The following is an 18039-nucleotide window of genomic DNA, read 5'->3' on the forward strand; positions in this document are numbered from 1 at the left end:
TCCCAAGCCGAAGGTCCGCTACTGTGAAGACTCCCGTATTAAACGCAAATAAGAAGGCGGTGCCCTCTTCTGCTCCCAACTCCTTCACGTCCGTAGCGTCCAATCGCTTTTCTCTGTCGTGAGGTCGGCGTCTGGGATTGGCCAAGAACGGAGCCAGCGCGGGACCAGTGCGGGCGGAGCGCGGAACCAGTGCGGGCGGAGCGCGGAGACTTGTCCGTCACGTGCGGCAGCCTGGCCTCCCAGCCTCACCGCGCGCCTGGAGGGGCTAGGGGGGCGGGGCCCGAGAGCTGCTGCGCCTGCGTTGTGGGCGTTCTCGGGGAGCAGCTGCCGCCGCCACCACCGCCGCCGTCACAACCGAGTTCGGGTGTAGAATTTGGAATCCCTGCGTCTCCTTAACAATGAAGCAGAGTTCAAACGTGCCGGCTTTCCTCAGCAAGCTGTGGACGCTTGTAGAGGAAACCCACACCAACGAGTTCATCACCTGGAGCCAGGTACAGTCAGGCCACGGCGGCCTCCGAAGCCCCTGACTAACCGCCTCCTGTCTTCTCGCTCTCTCGCGCGGGGTTGTCTCGCGGCCTGCTGCTGGACGTTCTTTGCGAGGCCCGCGGTGCGGGGACTCGGGGTTCGGCCTCGCGGGGGACCCTTGTATTGTTCACGCGGGAGCCGCGGGGACCCGGCGGGCGCCTCTCTCCTCAGACCGTGGTGGGGGAGGGGCGCCCGCGCGGGGCGTCGCTGCCCGGGAAGCCCCGTAACGGGTCGGCCGGTTCTGCGCTCGGAACCGGCCCAGCGGAGTGCGGGCAGCGGACAAGCCTAGGGCGCGGGAGCCACGTTACTGCACACTCATCCTGCGTCCTCCCGCCCAGCTGGCGGGTTACGAATCGCGGAGGCCACAGGGAGCCCCGGGCCGGGCCGGGATCGTCGATGCTGAGGAAATCTTTACCTCAGCGACTTGATTTTATACACACACACGCACACACATACACACGCACGCACACCCGCTTTGCATCTGAAATCTTTGAGGAGAGCAGTCAGTCAGGGAAATAGGCAAATGTTCAAACGCAGATTACTGCTTATCAATAGGTTTTTTAAATGCTATGAAGAAAATGGCAAATTATTCTTTGAAGATTCTGGGCCGTTTGCATAAATGGATTTTTATGATTATTTTAATAAAAGTGCTAATTATTCGGGTGTTCGGTAACTTAGGAGCTAAAATGATTCATTAAATTTCACTAAACAGTTGCCAGCAGAATGGATGCCTTGGTCATTGGTTTGATCCCAACTCTGCTTCTAAACAAGGATGATCTTAGTCAAGCCTCTTGTCTACCCTAAGTTGCATCGTCCATAAGATGGATGGTTTGCCTAGGTGACCCAAGATCCCTTCTAGTTCCAAATACAAAGATTCTGAGCAGAACGATCAACAGTACGTTTGCGTTAAAATACACTCCTAGACTGTTGGAATCATTTTATGAAGGAGAGTGGCTTTCTTTTATTATAGATGGTCAGCTAATTGGGCATATTTTCATGTGTAGAATTGTCGAGGAGATTAAGTGAAAAGTACCTGCACAGTGCCTGGCACCCATTAAGTGCTGAATAAATGTTATCTCTCCTCCTTCTCCCTTTTCTGTTCCTTTTCTGTTATAGGAACTCTCAGTTTTATTTTACTTTTCTGTTAACAGAGAGCACCATTATAAGTACATGAAGTTTTGACCACTGTAACACCATATTTTGCCTTGTATTAATGTCATTTGTTCATTCTTTAAAATTTCCTCTTAGGATTTGATTTTCATGTGGTCAGTGTTGTCAACTAGGTTGTCTTTCTTGACCCCCCACACCCTCATCGGGAGCGTGCACACGTTCGCACCCAGGCACGCACACACTGAGCTTTTGATAATTCTGAACAGTTGTACAAAGGTGAAAATAAGGAAGCCAGCCGCCAGCATGTACTTAAAATAAACAGATGTCTCACGCTTTTCATCAGTCAGAGGGATTAAACTTTGACAAGGGTGGATCAGCACAGACTGTTACTCAGCCATGTATTCATGTTAGAGATTGGACTGAGATTCTCTCTCCACCCAAGCTGAATTTATCATACCTTATTGGCTTGGACGGGCCTCCTTGTTTTTACTGCCCAGAAATGGTACCTAAATGTATTGGTAATTGCTTTTATTTTATTTATTTTTGCGCCTCGTGATAGAAGAATGATTTATTAGAACAAATTCCATGACAGATAATATAAAATAACCATTTTCTGAAAAACATCCACAAGAAAGACCACCTAAGAACAAATGTACCTCCAAGAAGCCAGACAAATAAGTTCCAATCCCAAGGGGTAGGCTGGAAGAGGAGGAACACAAATTTGTGAATAAAAAATATGTACAGTGGGTAATTGGTTTTAATTAAAGGGTATTATATCAGTGGCAGGTCTAATAAATTCTCATTAGCCAAAATATTTTAATAATATTCTAATTTTCTAGGCAGTGTCAAATGTGGAACCTTCCATATTAATTTATAAATGCATCATTTTATGAATTCTAAGCCAAATAAGCAAGCCACTTAGTCATTCTTATTTATCCCATTAAATATTGCATTAAGTCTAAGCTTTTTTTTTTTTTTTAACTAATTTTCTAATATGCCCATGGTATGATCAAAATGTAAACTCAGTGAGGCCAGTGTCTGTGCCACAGACACAGTAGTTGATTAATAAATGTCTGATGAATCAATGAAATCTCTGGAAAATGTAATAGGAGTGGTAGGAATGATAAATGTAGAATTATGTTTGAAAAGAATCTTATAGATCATCTAGTTCAGCTTCAACCTTGTGTAGATGTGATTCTAAACTTGGACAGGTTAGATTACTTATCCATAATCATACAGCTAGCCAAGGTTGGAGATGAAACTCTAACACAAGTTTCTGAGCTCTCAGATTAGTCTTCCACCAACAGCACTAAACTTGGCACAGTATTTAGTTTTATTTTTTATTTTACTTTATTTTTTGTCTTTTTCGTGACCGGCACTCAGCCAGTGAGTGCACCGGCCATTCCCATATAGGGTCCGAACCCGCGGGGCTAGCTCCCAGCGCCGCACTCTCCCGAGTGCGCCAGGGGCTCGGCCCTAGTTTTATACCAAAATGTTAGTTACCCTCTACAAGTTAGTGGACAATTCTAGATAAATGTTGTCTGGGACTAATCCTAGTTGCTTAGGGCAGCTGTCTTTCAGTCTTGTTCTCCCACAGATTTTTCTAAAAGCTGTGCTAACGCTGAAAGGTAAAACTTTCGGATGGAAAAACAATGTTATCCCCATCTTTTAAAAGTTGCTATTTATGGTTGTTTCTGGTTTCCTTCAAACTTGTTGTGCTGAACTTCTGTTGAGGTATTTAAGCATTTATATTATCTGAGTGAAAAACATATTAAGGACTTTTAGAAGAGCAGATGTTTTGGAAACCAGGCAGTCTTTTGAGCAATTTGTTTTTCACTGATGGAAAATGATTTGCTTCTCTAGTTTGAGTGTTAAGCCAGGAGAGAAAAACTTTTACCAACTGTATTTTGGAACGTTTGGCTTGAGATTCCTGAAGACTTATATAATTTTAGTTTTCCTTGGAACTTGTAATATGACAAAATTGAAAAATGAAATAATACTCTCATTCTTATCATTAAATATAGAAATACAATATTCTGAGTAATCAAAATTAGACTAAATGTGCTGTTGACTTATAAAAGAAAAGTCTTTAGATCCATAGTGTGTTTAAGAAAGCATATTTTACATATTTCAGTTTTTCCCTTATTTTCCCAAAAACAAGAAAGTGAATTTCTTTTCCTTTTTTTTTTTTTTTTAACATTTCCTATAACTTCAGTATTTTATATAGCTATCCATGGTTGTGGTACACAGTTATTGCCAGAATCAAGGACAGAGATATTAGTTTCAGACAATCTAAAGCTGTTTTCAGTGTAATAGGGTCCTAAAGAGAGGGCACATGTTTAGTTTGGAAGCAACTGGGGGAACTTGATACTTAAAGACAAGAGGTTGTAGAGGTTAAATGGAAGTTCTTGCCACTGATAGTGAAGAACAGCCTTTACTGTTAATGAAATTTTATAAACAGTGTATGTTGAAGTGAAACAGTATAAAAAAGGAAAGAACTGGAAGGTCATTGTTTTGTCATTGTTCTTACCTTTGTCTCTGTTCTTCAGATTGCTTGTGAAGACCAAGTGATTTACACTAAAGATGTCATACCCATGTGTTCCATCTTTTTGTGCCCACTGGTATTCTCTACTTCTCTTTCCCTTTCACATCAGCATAAATGAATCAATAAATAGGTAGGAGGGAGAGGGAGCAAAAACAAAATTTTTCTAGTATTTTCTAGTTGTTTGGGATGAATTTGAGCAGTAGGCCCCTAGACTTTCCAATGTACTAGTATTGTTTTGAACATCCCAGCAGCCATTACATTATTTCAGCATTCCAAAGTGAAAACAAGAAAGGCCACAAGTGTGGCAGAATCCATATTTTATCCCTAAAATTCAACTTAGGTGGGCCTTCAGAAAAGCTGAAAGATTCATTTACAGGTATTTTTATTTGACACATGAGAGAAAATGAGCTAAAGACTCAAGGAGTGGTTGGTGAATATTAAGTTATGGATTGATTGTTAAAGTTACAAATTTCTATTCTGGAAAGTGTGTTAAAGTCATGGGCCTGAAGTATTAGATTATTAGTAAGAGTATTCTAAACTAAGAGAACCAGGAGGTTAAATTGGGCAGTGACAACTGTTACTACTCTTTGGAAGTTTGCCAACATTTGTAGGTAAGGTTTAGGGAGAAGGAACCAATCTTTTCTACCCTGTAGTGGCTTTCTGCCCCTTACAAGAAGTTTGTATTGTATTGTTTGAGCCTCACAGGTTAAAATGGCAGTAAGGTGGAATTTTTGCACTCAGAGAGGTTATTTACCAATTTTAGAGTGGAGACTGGAGGGATACCATAAGCACAGACACAGAATGATATGAGTGAATGAGGGGTGTATGTAAGAGAGACAGCAAATATAAGCAAGAGACATTTATCTCTCCATTTGATATAATCCAGGAGTTGGGATATAATTTAGTCCTTCTGGCCAAAGATGCATTTAGTAAGGTAGTTACAAATATCAGTTGTGAATCTGTTATGACCAGTGTGCTAGGTACTAGGAATTCATTCAGTAATGAACCAAAGTGCCTGCCTTCATGGAACTTACTTACATTCTCGTAGAGGATACTGATAAATAAAAAAGTAAGCAAACACAAGTAATATAATTTCAGTTAGTGATAAGTACCACAGAGAAAATAAAGCAGGTTAAATAGTGTATCATTTAGGGTCCACATAGAAGAAAGAAGCCATACAATATTTCAGCAGGGAAAGTTTAATAGAATTACTAACTGCATCAGGGGAGTTGGAGTAAAGAACACTCTAAAGAATATAGAAATAATCATAAGGAGCAGCCACTAGTGATACAGATGAGATAGGATGCCCAGGTAAGAACCCTTACCTCCAAGGCTGAGATCCTAACCTTATTGAAGAGAGTATTGCCATGTTTCACTGAATGGCAGAGAAGTCATTGATGCTGCACTGGTGGAACTTACTGAAAATCCATCCTTCAAAAATTGCTGGGAAATGTGTCTTCTAGGGCAGGTGTTGGCAAAATCTGTAGCCCATGAGACAGACATCTGTTTTGTAAATTAAGTTTAATTGGAAGATACCCATACCCAATCTACATGTGGTTTATAGCCACTTTCTCGCTACAGAGGTAAAGTAGATCTTATGATCTGCAAGCCTAAAATATTTACAGTCTGGCCCTTTAAGAAAACGTTTGGTTTGTTGATCCCTGCTGTAGAGTACCCTAGAAAGCTGTGTATGGGGAGATGTCTTGCTAGAGACATTCTGTTCTGAGACCTCCCAGGGGAGAGGAAGTGCCAGGGAAAGTGTCTGGCCTTTGGGTGCTGCTGACTGCCATGCATTGCAAGAGCTAGGCACTGGAGAACCACCTGCCTGTACTGCAGGAGCCTGCCAAGGACACAATGGAACTAGCAATGAGAACCCCTTCCTCTTGTAATATCCCTCTAGTATCCCTTACTGACAAAGCTTAATTAACATCATGGCAGCTAGAAAAAGAAAGATATTAAGTGACCCAACTCCATGTTTGCAGAACAGACAATGAAGAGTGAATTTGTAGCAATAAATTGATAACTGGCACATAAACAGGGATTTGTGGATATTTTAGGTACGGTGATGAGGAAGGCTTCTGTGAGGAGGTGACATTTGAGCAGAGACCTGAATGGGCCAAAGTGGAATGGCAAATGTAACGGCCTCAAATATGGCATGTTCAAGGAAGCAGGAAAGCCCATGTGGTTGGTATGTCTTTAGAGAATGGGAAAGTAGGGTCAGGGAAGTGGGTGGGAGCAGATGATATAGGGCCTTAGGGTTGTGTTAAGGAGATTGAAAATGAGGCTACCAGTTTGAAGATTATCACAGTTTTCCAGTATGGTATTGAAAATGGTGGTGGCTGAGACTAGGGTAGCTGCAGTAGTGATGTTGAGTAGTCGTCAGATTCTGATATCTACTTTGAAGGCAAAGCTGCAGTACTTGCTGATAAATTGACTAGTTGGAGGAGGGATAGGGAAGAATTAAGAATGACTCATAGATTTGGCCTGAGCAACAGGATGAATCCATTTGCTGAGATGGAGGGAGATTAGGAGAAATTGCAGATTGGGCATTCTGCTTGGCCATATTAACTTTGAGGTTAAAAATGGATCATTAGTATTATTTGAAATTGTTTCATTTTGCTTATATTTGATTGGCCATACTTAGTCATCTGACCATACCTAATTTCAAAAGGGGTAAGGAGGTGCAGTGATAGTTGCATAACAGTGTGAAAGTGCTTAATGCCACTAAACTGTACACTTAAAAATGGCTAAAATGATTTTATGTTACAAATATTTTGTCACAATTTAAAAAAACAAACTAAAATGGAGTAAAAGAGCCCAATAACAGGAAAATGTTATCTAAAAATAAATTTTAAAAACAAACAGGATCTTAAAGAAAATATTAAAACTACAGAGAGATATAAGGAAGACAGATGAAGTACTATAAAGCTGTCAGTTTTCCCTAAGTTGACCAGTAAATTAAATTCTTTCTTAATTAAAAAAAAAAAAAAAAAAGATTGTTGGAGTAGAGATGGAGATACTATCACAACCAAATATTAGGTACTTAAGTTCATTTGTAAAAATCATTACATACTAGGCACGAAAATATTGAAAACAATGGGGAGGAGGGTGTTAACCCTACCCTATACAGATGATAAAATTACAGTGTTTGCAAGATTTTGGTAATAAAGAAGGATAATTGAATACATGAATGGACAGACTGGAGAGGACAGAAGCGGCAGCATATCTATCTGAGAATTTAACAGGTAATATGTAAAGATGGTATTCAAAATGGGGGGAAAATAAGAAGAAAGTATTATTTAATAAACTTTCCATTTGGGAGGAAAAAGCAAAAGCTCAATGCTACTCCACTCTTTCTAAACTGAAACTTTATACCCATTAGGCAATAACTTCCAACTCCCTTCTCTCCCCAGCCCCTGATGACCACCATTCTACTTTCTGTCTCTATGAAATTGGCTATTCTAAATAACTTGTACTAGGGTACTTCAGAAAGTTTGTGGAAAAATAGAATTAAAAGATAGTATGATTCTTTCCATGAACTTTTTGAAGACCCACATATAAATGGAATGATACAGTATTTGTTCTTTTGTGGCTGGCTTATTTCACTTAGTGTAATGTCTTCAGGGTTTATTCATGTTGTAGCTTGTGACAGAATTTCCTTCCTTTATAAGGCTGGATAATTTTTCATTGTATGTATATACCACAGTTTGTTCATTCATCTGTCAGTGGACACTTAGGTTCCTTCCTCCTTTTGACTATTGTAAATAATGCTACTATGAACATGAGGTCCAAATATATATTCAAGTCCCTGCTTTCAACTTTTTTTGAGTTTATATCTAGAACTGGAATTGCTGGATCATATGATAACTCTGTTTAATTTTTTGAGAAACCACCATAGTGTTTTCCATAGCAGTTGCAAAATTTTATATCCCCATGAGCAATGTGCAAGGGTTCCAATTTCTCCACATCTTCTTTTTCTTTTTCTTTTTTTTTTTTATAATAGTCATCCTAATGGATATGAACTAGGATCTCATTGTGGTTTTGATTTTCATTTCCCTAATGGTTAATGATATTGAGCATCTTTTCATGCGCTGATTGGTCATATGTATGTCTTTGGTGAAATGTCTGCTCAAGTCTTTTGCTTGTGTTTTAATTGGGTTCATTTGTTTTTGTTTTTGAATTGTAGGAGTTCTTTATATATTCTGGATATTAACTTATGATTTGCAGATCTCCCTTTCTGTAGGTTGCCCTTGTACTCTAGTGATAGTGTTCTTTGCACAAAAGTTTTTAAATTTGATGTTCCATTTGCCTATTTTTGCTTTTGTTGCCTTTGCTTTTGGTGTCATATCCAAGAAATTATGTCAAAATCAACGTCATGAAGTTTTTTCTCTAAGACTTTTTATATTTTTAGCTCTTACATTTAGGTATTTGATCCATTTTGAGTTAATTTTTATACATGGTAATCAGGTAAGGATTCAACTTCCTTCATTTGCATGTGGATATCTAGTCCTCCCAGCATCATTTGTTGAAAAGATTGTCCTTTCCCCATTAAATGGTCTTGACAGTCTTCTCAAAAATCCTTTGAAAAGATTTATTTCTGGGCTATTTTATTCTATTGATCTATATGTCTGTTTTTATGCCAATACCATGCTGTTTTGATTACTCTATTTTTGCAGTAAGTTTCCAATCGTTTATTTTTGGTATGGAAAAACACTGGTAACTTTTAATATTAATCTACAAACCAGATGTCTTACTGAATTCTCTTACATTTTTCCAATTGATTGTACAAAGATAGAATTATGTCTACTGCAATTAATGATAAAATGCTGTTTCCCCTCAAAATTTACTTTATTTATTTTTATCTAATTGCATTAGTTTTAAAACAATGTTAAATAATTAACTGGCTACATGCTGTATTTATTTTTCTCATTTCCGATTTAATGAAAATTCTTCTAACACAAGTGTACTTCAAAAAGTTAATGGAAAAATAGCATTAAAAGATGATACAAATCTTTCCGTGAACTTTGTAAAGTGTATTCATATTTCACCATTGCATATGATGCAGCTTTTGGTTTGAGACTTATTCTTAAACTTTTAAGTAGAAAGCTTAATCGCAGTTTGTCTCTTGTTGCCATTATTAGGAGTAGAATTTTGGTCTGAGGGTATGGTAGAAGAATACTCAGAACAGTTTTGATGTTTATATATATCACGATGTGTTAGAGGACTTACTTACCTAATTGACCTTCTCTCTCTTTTTTGTTTTGTTTTGTGTTTTTAGAATGGCCAAAGTTTTCTGGTCTTAGATGAACAAAGATTTGCAAAAGAAATTCTTCCCAAGTACTTCAAGCACAATAACATGGCAAGCTTTGTGAGGCAACTGAATATGTGTGAGTATGGACAGCAGTTGATTTAGATGCTGCTAATAACCACTGATCAAACCATTTTTTCCCATTAGGATGATAAAGGAAAGTATATTCCATTTAAGCACTATTAATTTTTCACTTTTGTCTATTTTAGTCATGCGAATTTTTAATCTTTTTTAGATGGTTTCCGTAAAGTAGTACATATCGACTCTGGAATTGTAAAGCAGGAAAGAGATGGTCCTGTTGAATTTCAGCATCCTTACTTCAAACAAGGCCAAGATGATTTGCTGGAGAACATTAAAAGGAAGGTAAGCTATTTTTAACATGAGTTAATTAGGATATTAACATTGTAATATGCTTGGCCAAGATTTTTATTTTAACTCTTGAAATTAAGAACTACAGAAATACACAGGTGTTCCTTATTGGGATGAATTAGACTAAGAAAGCTTTTATTAATTCTTTCCCTCTGCTTTTTTTTCCTGTGTCAGCTATACTCTTGAGGGCTCAGTCTTTACACACTTTCTAAAGGGAAGTGTTACATTCTAACTGAGGGTGAGGAGTTATTGTTATAGTGGGATAGTTCACTCCTTATCTAAAAGAAAAAAGTAAGCTCCTGCTAGAATATATGCCCTGGAAGGCTTCTTCTGTAGTTCACGGTTGTATATCCATTCTGTAGTTCACGGTTGTATATCCAGTGCCCAGAATGTCTCTTACACATAGTAGGCATTCAGTAATACATTTTAAAATGAGTGATACCTTTTGCTGAAATAAGATATTTTACTAAATCTATAAAAGGGTGGTGGACCATGAAAGAAAATGGCCTAGCATGCAGCTATTACTGTATAAATTTAATTAAGTGTGGACTGTGGTAATAAAGAGGCTTGGGGAGTCACAGAGAATTTGGCAGAAGGAAAAAAAAGACCCTAAGATGTCCCTGTTCGTGAAAACTTTGCACATTAAAAAAAAAAAAAGTAAGCTGATTCTTTCTTTCTTCCTGCCATTGAGCTATGAAGTTTATTTTTTCCCTAGAATTCCATCCTGGACTCTTTAGAACCAGATCTTACTTGCTGAACAGGCTACAAAAAACTCATATAATAAAATTACAATCATGGGTGCTCAATATTTGATCGTTTTTGTAAATTTGCTTTTTGAAAGGTTTCATCTTCAAAACCAGAAGAAAATAAAATTCGTCAGGAAGATTTAACAAAAATTATGAGTAGTGCTCAGAAGGTTCAAATAAAACAAGAAACTATTGAGTCCAGGCTTTCTGAATTAAAAAGGTAAAGTATTATTTCCAAATATAATCCTGATATGGGTGTTAGGAGTGTGTGTGAGTGTTTGTTCGGGTTAGAGGTTGTCTGGTGTTCTGTTTTAAGTACCTAGGTCACTTTGTTGAAGCCAAAATTAAATGTAATTTTTCTGCAAGTGGTGGTTCCCTTTACTTTTGATTCATGGCCATAGACTTTACCCTAATATTATGTTTTAATTATTGTGATCAAAAGAATATATAAACCTAGACACATCAAAATAATTTGATACATAGATCTTACTGATGAAACAGTAGGTCTTTAAGTTGGTGTAGGAAATATGATTCTACTTAGGTTAGCTTTCATGTGGTGTTTACACACAATGAGGATACACAAGCCATAAAAAATCCTTCATGTTATCCATCCTTTTTTAAATGGCTCTTTCTTTCTTAAGATTCCTCTAGGTGGCCTACCTCAAAAAATAGGAAAAGTAGGACCCCAAAAATATGAAAAAAAGGACACAAGAGAGTTGTCCTACTTGATACTCATTTCGTGTAGACTTGGGAAAGTGTTATTAAAACCTTTTATATATAGAAAGATGCTTTGTTTTGTTTTACTATATTTCCTGATGCCATTATCTTAACTTGCCACAGCATTACTCCTCTTAGTATGTAGCTGGGATTTTTTTCTTGCTTTAATAGGTGCCAAGGGCTTAAGACTAGTTGTTTAATGTATTCTTTCTCCCATTTCAAATGTGGGACATTAAGTATTCTCAAATATCTTCATTAAAAGAATAATCCTGGACTTTGATTCTTTTTGAATAAGCTTAAGCTTTCGCATTTTGCATATTTAACCATTTATGCTGTTTACTGTATGTGTCTTGTGTCTACTAGCTGCCCTTTGACCCAGTTCTTTGGATCTCAGTTTTAGCCCTTAAGGGAAAGGATTCCCAGATCATCCTTTAAGTCTTAGAGTAACCATCTCCTCCTTATCTTTAGTAGGCAGATAATAGCATTTTTAAATATGAGTCAGAAAAAATACAGTAGTTATTCAGTAAGTATTAAAGAAAGTCTCCTTTTCGATACTTTTATATGTAAATCCACACGTCCTTTTGTAATAATTGTATTGAGGAAGGTGGTTTTTGTAGAGATTAACAAAAGATCGAAAATTAAAGCATTTAATAAGTGGATTATCTTTTATGCCTTTTTGGCATTATCAGCATTTAATAACAATGCCGTTTCAATAAAAAGAAGATGAATGAAAGAAAAGTATTACTATAGGGGAAGTTATTGGTTTGTCATATTATTGGATATGCTTTTGTAAAAATAAAATATATTTTAGTGGTTTGTATATGCTTGTGTTTGAGACAAATCTTTTTTTTTTTTTTTTTTTTTTTTTTTTTTTTTAAAAAGATGACCGGTAAGGGGATCTCAACCCCTGGCTTGGTGTTGTCAGCACCACGCTCAGCCAGTGAGCAAACCGGCCATCCCTATATAGGATCCGAACCCGTGGCCTTGGTGTTATCAGCACGGCACTCTACCAAGTGAGCCACGGGCCGGCCTTGAGACAAATCTTAAGATAGTTTTAGAGTCTGATAGATTTTACATTGACTTTAGCACTTACCAAATTATCTTTATGGTCTTGGGCAAGTTCTTCTATTTTCTGTACCTCAGGGTCCTTATATATAAAAGAGATAATGATTTCTTTCTTAGAAATTTTTAGAGAAGTTTAAATAAGTAGTACACATAAATACTTAGCATAATGCCTGGGGCATAGCTAGGCAAATGTCACTTTTTGTTTCCTAAGATAATTCACAAAATCTGAATTTACCTGGCAGCCACAGTTGAAAGGTTAGCTTATTTTTTAAACAAAAAGTAATGAACAGGATTGTCAAAAGGAGTAAATTGCTTACTACTGTATAAATGTTGGTGTGTGTCTTAAGTTTTTGTGTATGTATTGCAGATAATACAATTAAGAAGGAATGATTCTGGAGTTGTGTTAAGATAGTTGCCATTTCTATATAATTAAACCAAAAATTTCCTGGTTTCATAAAATATATAGTAAAAACAAGCATGGTTAAGTTCTCTGGTGTTCTTAATTTAAGATATTGATGCCTGTTTTTCTGACTGAATTTGTTTGGTATTTTAATAAATTATATAGTGAGAATGAGTCTCTTTGGAAGGAAGTTTCAGAATTAAGAGCCAAGCATGCACAACAGCAACAAGTTATTCGAAAGGTAAGAAGCTGTTTTCCACATGAACATAGTCTGCATTTGTTTAATGAGTACCATTTTGACCCAGAAAAGACTGTTGGGTAGTCAGTGATTGATCTTAGTTTTTTATATTTTGTGTACACAGAAGTAAAATTTTGTAATCAAATAAATTAAGCCAAGTAGCCTTCTAAAAATAAACATTTCTCATTAGCTAAAGGTGGTCATTTCGTACTCCTACATAATGTCTCAGAAGCTTTTAATAAATAACCTTTTGCCTGATAAAACTTTGAGACGCTTTATTCTTAGTAGTTTAATTAATATACTACTAATTTCTTAACATTTTTTAAAATTATGAAACATAGACTTACTGTGTGTTTGGGGTTTTTTTGTTTGTCGTGTATGTGTTTTGGGGGGTTTTTTTGCATTTTTTTTTTTTTAACCATAAAAGGCATAGTTAAGGTCTCAGAAGATACATGACAAATATTTTCAAATCATTTGACCAAATGATGAGTTCAAAAAATGATTAATCAATGTATGCCATTATTAGCCTGTGTAGAAAAGCAGTTAATAATAGTGTTGTAAAATGAATCCTAGATTTTAGGTAGCTGAGCTGAAAATTTGTGGGAGAATCGGAATCCCTCTCTTGCATTGTGTCCTTTTGATTTAATCTTTGCATATCAGCTTTCATTTGTTAATAAGAAGTGTGAAACATAAAAGTAAAAAAGGCAGCTATTTTTTGCTCATGAGTAAACTGGACTCTAAGTTCAAGCAACAGGTTTCTTTTGAGGGGGGTGGGGGAGCTTCAGCTTGTTCCTGCTGGGAAGTCTCAGTAGCTAAAAATATAGTTATGACTGACAGGATCTGAGTCTAGTGGAGCAGGCTTAGAGCAGAGATGAATAGAAGTTACAACCTTTGGCCTGTAATCAAAATAGATACACAGTTTTTTTTAAAAAATCAGTATGCTAGTGAAGGTTGAATACAGTGGAATACAATTCTAAGTGTTTAGTCCAAGTACCTATAATATTTTTAAAACTTCGATAGTTGACTCTAATGTACAACCCCGTTAAGAGTGTCTGGTTTTAAATGATAGATATACCTTAATCTATATGTTATGGGAAGAAATCTGTTAATATTTTTCAGGAAACAATGTTTTGGTTTACTATTAATTTACAGTACTCCATAATTTGTAGATTTTTTTCTTTCTAAAAGCAAAGATAGTTGATTAAATAGTTATTAAATTTCAATTTTTCATGAATGTTAACACTCTGCTCAAATTTGAGTTTGAATCTATTGTGTTGGGAGTGAAGTTTACATAATGCATGGTGACAACCAATACATTTTTATTCTGCTCCTGGAATTGGTTCTCAACTCTGCCATTTATCATTTGACCTTGGATTAATTGTGAATACTTCGTGTCAGATACCAGTTACAGGACTTGTCAGGTATAGAAGTTAGATGCTGTAAATGTTAAATGCTTCATTTTCTCTGAAGTAAAACCCTGTACAACCTAAGTGTCAAAAGAGAACCGAGATATACAATAAATTTCAGGAGGAATTTAGCCAGTGATTCATTTTCTTATAAATTCAATCACTAATGTTTTTAGCATTTTTATAACATTTATAAATAAAAAAACTGAAGTTGAATTTTTCCATATATATCTTTAAGCTTAGATGTTGTCTTTTCATCAGCTGTCAGCATTTCCTTTTGAATAAGCAATTTAGTGGCTAAGCTCCTTTTTACAGACTCTAATGTTGTCTAGCTCTTCAATTAAAATGTTTGTATTTTTGTCTGTTGAAAAGTTGATATTGATTGTAAGGCATACCACTTAGTAGTTTCTTCTGGGGGATGAGGGGAATGCTCAATGTTAAAGCTACATGCTTAGTCCTTTATTCATAGCCTCTCTGGGATACACTCCTTCTAGTTTACTGTATGATTCTTACCTTTTTAGCACCTTTAAATAGGAAGTTGACAGTATAATTTCATGGCATATCCTAAGCCAATGGTTCTCATACTCATATCTGTATTACCTTGCTAAACACACATTGCTGGGCCCCATCCTCAGAATTTCAGATTTAGCAATTCTGTACTTGGGCGAGAATTTACACGTCTAGCAAATTGCTAGGTCAATGCTTCTGGCCCGTGGACCACACTTTAAGTAACACTACTATAAAATAGGAAAGCTTGTTTCCATGTCTTGATCTGTTCAGTAGGTTTTCTTTTAAATTAGATGTTGAAGATTAAATCAGCTTCTCTTGATTGTCAGCAAGAAACTTTGAAAGATGTACCTTAACAATAATCTTTATAGAGTTAGCCAATAAACTTTTTTTAACTTGAAAAGTATGATCTATTCTAAGAGAATTGGCAATATCTTTTGCCTCTAATTGTACTCATCATTACCTGGTATGAAAAAATGTTGCCTATCAAACACCAGTTTTCCCTTTTGCATCATAATGTAATCTTCTTGAAAGTTAAGTAAAACGTTGAGATCTACCTCTAGGTATAAGTCTGATACTTTTCACCGAAATAAGTAACTGCCTAGAAGCTGATGTTTCTTTAGACATCAGTTGTAAGATGCATCCACATTTCAAATGTTAACATGTAAGAAATTATGTGACGTAGAAAGAGGATGTATATCATCTGAATTAGTTTTACAAGACTTAAATGTAGACTAAAGAATTAAGAATCTATGGTGGAAGAATTTTATTTATATTTTCCTTTCAGATTGTCCAGTTTATTGTTACATTGGTTCAGAACAACCAACTAGTGAGTTTAAAACGGAAGAGGTAAGTTTTTATAAAACATTTTGACCTGTAGGTAGACACTCAGACATTTTAGTGTTTAACCATGAGTGGCCTGTATTTGCTGAGTGTATGCCTGTTGTCCCAGAACAGTCCTCCCTTTGTTAAGTTTGTACTCTTAACATCTCAAAAGTGGTGTTATTTCCTACTGCTATCATCCTGCTGATGTTTTTGAGAGATAGGGAATAGCTTAAATGGTCACTTTACATACAGTTACTAAAGAATCCATTTTATATTGACATTAGCAATTTAAAGTAGCATTAAGACTGCTATGTTGGTACTCCTGAGTGAGGGAAATTCTAAAAGAGAGTACATATATTGGAAAAAACATCAAAATTTATTTTATTTGATCTCTTCTATTTTTTTTTTTTTTTAATTTATTTAACTTTTCTTTTTTTTTTTTTTTTTGTCTTTTTCGTGACCGGCACGCAGCCAGTGAGCGCACCGGCCATTCCTATATAGGATCCAAACCCGTGGCGGGAGCGTCGCTGCGCTCCCAGCGCCGCCGCACTCTCAGGAATGCGCCACAGGCTCGGCCCTCTTCTATTTTTTTAATATTTTAAAACAATTTTTATTTATTTTTATTTTTTAGCCTAAGTAACTATATTTTATTATATTGTCATTTTACCTAATGTTTTTTTTATTGAAATGTAATTGATTGTACATATTTGTGGAATACAGAGTTTAATATCAATACCTGTATACAGTGTGTTTTGACCTCTCATGTTTAATTTGCTCATAGAGTTTTTTTAAACCTGTATCACAACAATGGGTTTTGAAACTCATGAATGTCAGCAGCTGCCATTGTCACAGCTAAAACATAAGAATAATGGAGAAAAGGAATAGTTGGAAGAAGAAAAAGATTATAAAGCTAAAATTTGGCAAAGCTTGATTTTGACCAGAGCTTTGTGGCCTTAACTCTATTTCCATTAACATTTCTTAATTTATTTTTTATTTTTTACTGTATAAGTACAGTACGTAGAGTTGTATATTCAGTAGGCAGTGAAGAAATACTGGAGAGAGTAGATTGTTATATTTATTATAATTTAAATAGTTTAGAAGAATGAAAAACTAAAAGTCTTAGATATTCTCATCCCCCAGTTTCTATTCCTAATATGTAATCTTTTTTAAGGATTCCTTGTGTACTCATACTGAAATTTTTTATTCATTATTAAAGTGAGTGTGTTTGTATGTGGGTAAGTTATTAAAACAGTTTAAATACCTTGTATGTTTGCTTCATTGAACTGCATGAATAATCTTCTGATTTTCAGGCCTCTACTTCTAAATACTAATGGAGCCCAAAAGAAGAACCTGTTTCAGCACATAGTTAAAGAACCAGCTGATAATCACCATCATAAAGTAATTTTTTAGAGTCTATTTTGTATTTATCGTCTCAGCTAAATTTAATTATGGCAGTATTTCATGCATTCAAAGACGTTTAGTGAATAAGAATCTAAGTGCTCATCCCCCAGCCTAACTAAATCATGACATTTTTTATTATTTGCTTTAGATTATCTTAAGAAATAAATCTTTACAAATATAGTTGTTTCAGTTTTTCAGTTACCTCTTTCCAAGTTTTTTTCTCTTCTCCTCTCTCCTCCTTTTCCTCTCCCCTCTCACCTAGAGATAGTATCTTGAACTATCTTGAACTAGTATTTATTCATTATATGTGTGAATACAGGAACAATGTTTGCTATTATGTTGTATATATCTAAACTTAATATAAGTGATATCATTTGGTACATATTTTGCAGTGTGGCTCTTTTTTTACTTTGTGTTGCTTTTGAAATATATTAAACATAGAGATTTAGTTAATTTGAATGCTACATAATATTAATTGAATGTTATAAAAATATAATTATGATAAAGTAATATGCTTATGCATTTTTCTGTTGGTTAGTTTTCAATGTTTATTACAAATGTGCACTGACTAGACTGCTTTTTACTCTAGCAATTTCAAAAAAAATTTTTTTAACCTCCATTTTGTCAACAGGCTCTGGATAATTTGTCAAACTTATATCCAATGGCAAATTAATCCAATTCAGACCTTTTTTTTTTTTAATCTTCTGATCATTGTTACTTTCAAATCTTAGAATTCCACGTATTGTTTCAGGAGTATTATTAAAGTATCAAAATTTTTGTTCTGGAACAAATCAGAGTTAACCTCCTATCTGATTCTTCTTCCCACCTCTGTTTCTACATAATCAAGTATACCTATTTTTTTAGAATTGAAGGTTCA

The 18039-nt window shown here is 35.8% G+C and overlaps 1 protein-coding gene across 4 annotated transcripts in view; it reads left to right on the forward strand.

The window, feature by feature from the left end:
* Nucleotides 1-243: 243 nt before the first annotated feature.
* The window catches only part of HSF2 (heat shock transcription factor 2), a 29039-nt gene continuing 11243 nt past the window's right edge, over nucleotides 244-18039 (forward strand). For 2 of the 4 annotated variants that reach the window (XM_063096963.1, XM_063096961.1), the window contains exons 1-7: nucleotides 244-491; nucleotides 9459-9567; nucleotides 9724-9851; nucleotides 10699-10823; nucleotides 12951-13026; nucleotides 15724-15785; nucleotides 17072-17159. In XM_063096963.1, the coding sequence (XP_062953033.1) occupies nucleotides 399-491; nucleotides 9459-9567; nucleotides 9724-9851; nucleotides 10699-10823; nucleotides 12951-13026; nucleotides 15724-15785; nucleotides 17072-17159 (681 nt within the window). In that variant the 5' untranslated portion in view covers nucleotides 244-398. The remainder of the gene's footprint in view (nucleotides 492-9458; nucleotides 9568-9723; nucleotides 9852-10698; nucleotides 10824-12950; nucleotides 13027-15723; nucleotides 15786-17071; nucleotides 17160-18039) is intronic. The other 2 variants (XM_063096959.1, XM_063096960.1) reach the window with 1 other exon arrangement.

Source organism: Cynocephalus volans, chromosome 5 (genome assembly GCF_027409185.1).
Source record: "Cynocephalus volans isolate mCynVol1 chromosome 5, mCynVol1.pri, whole genome shotgun sequence".
NCBI classification, from domain to species: domain Eukaryota; kingdom Metazoa; phylum Chordata; class Mammalia; order Dermoptera; family Cynocephalidae; genus Cynocephalus; species Cynocephalus volans.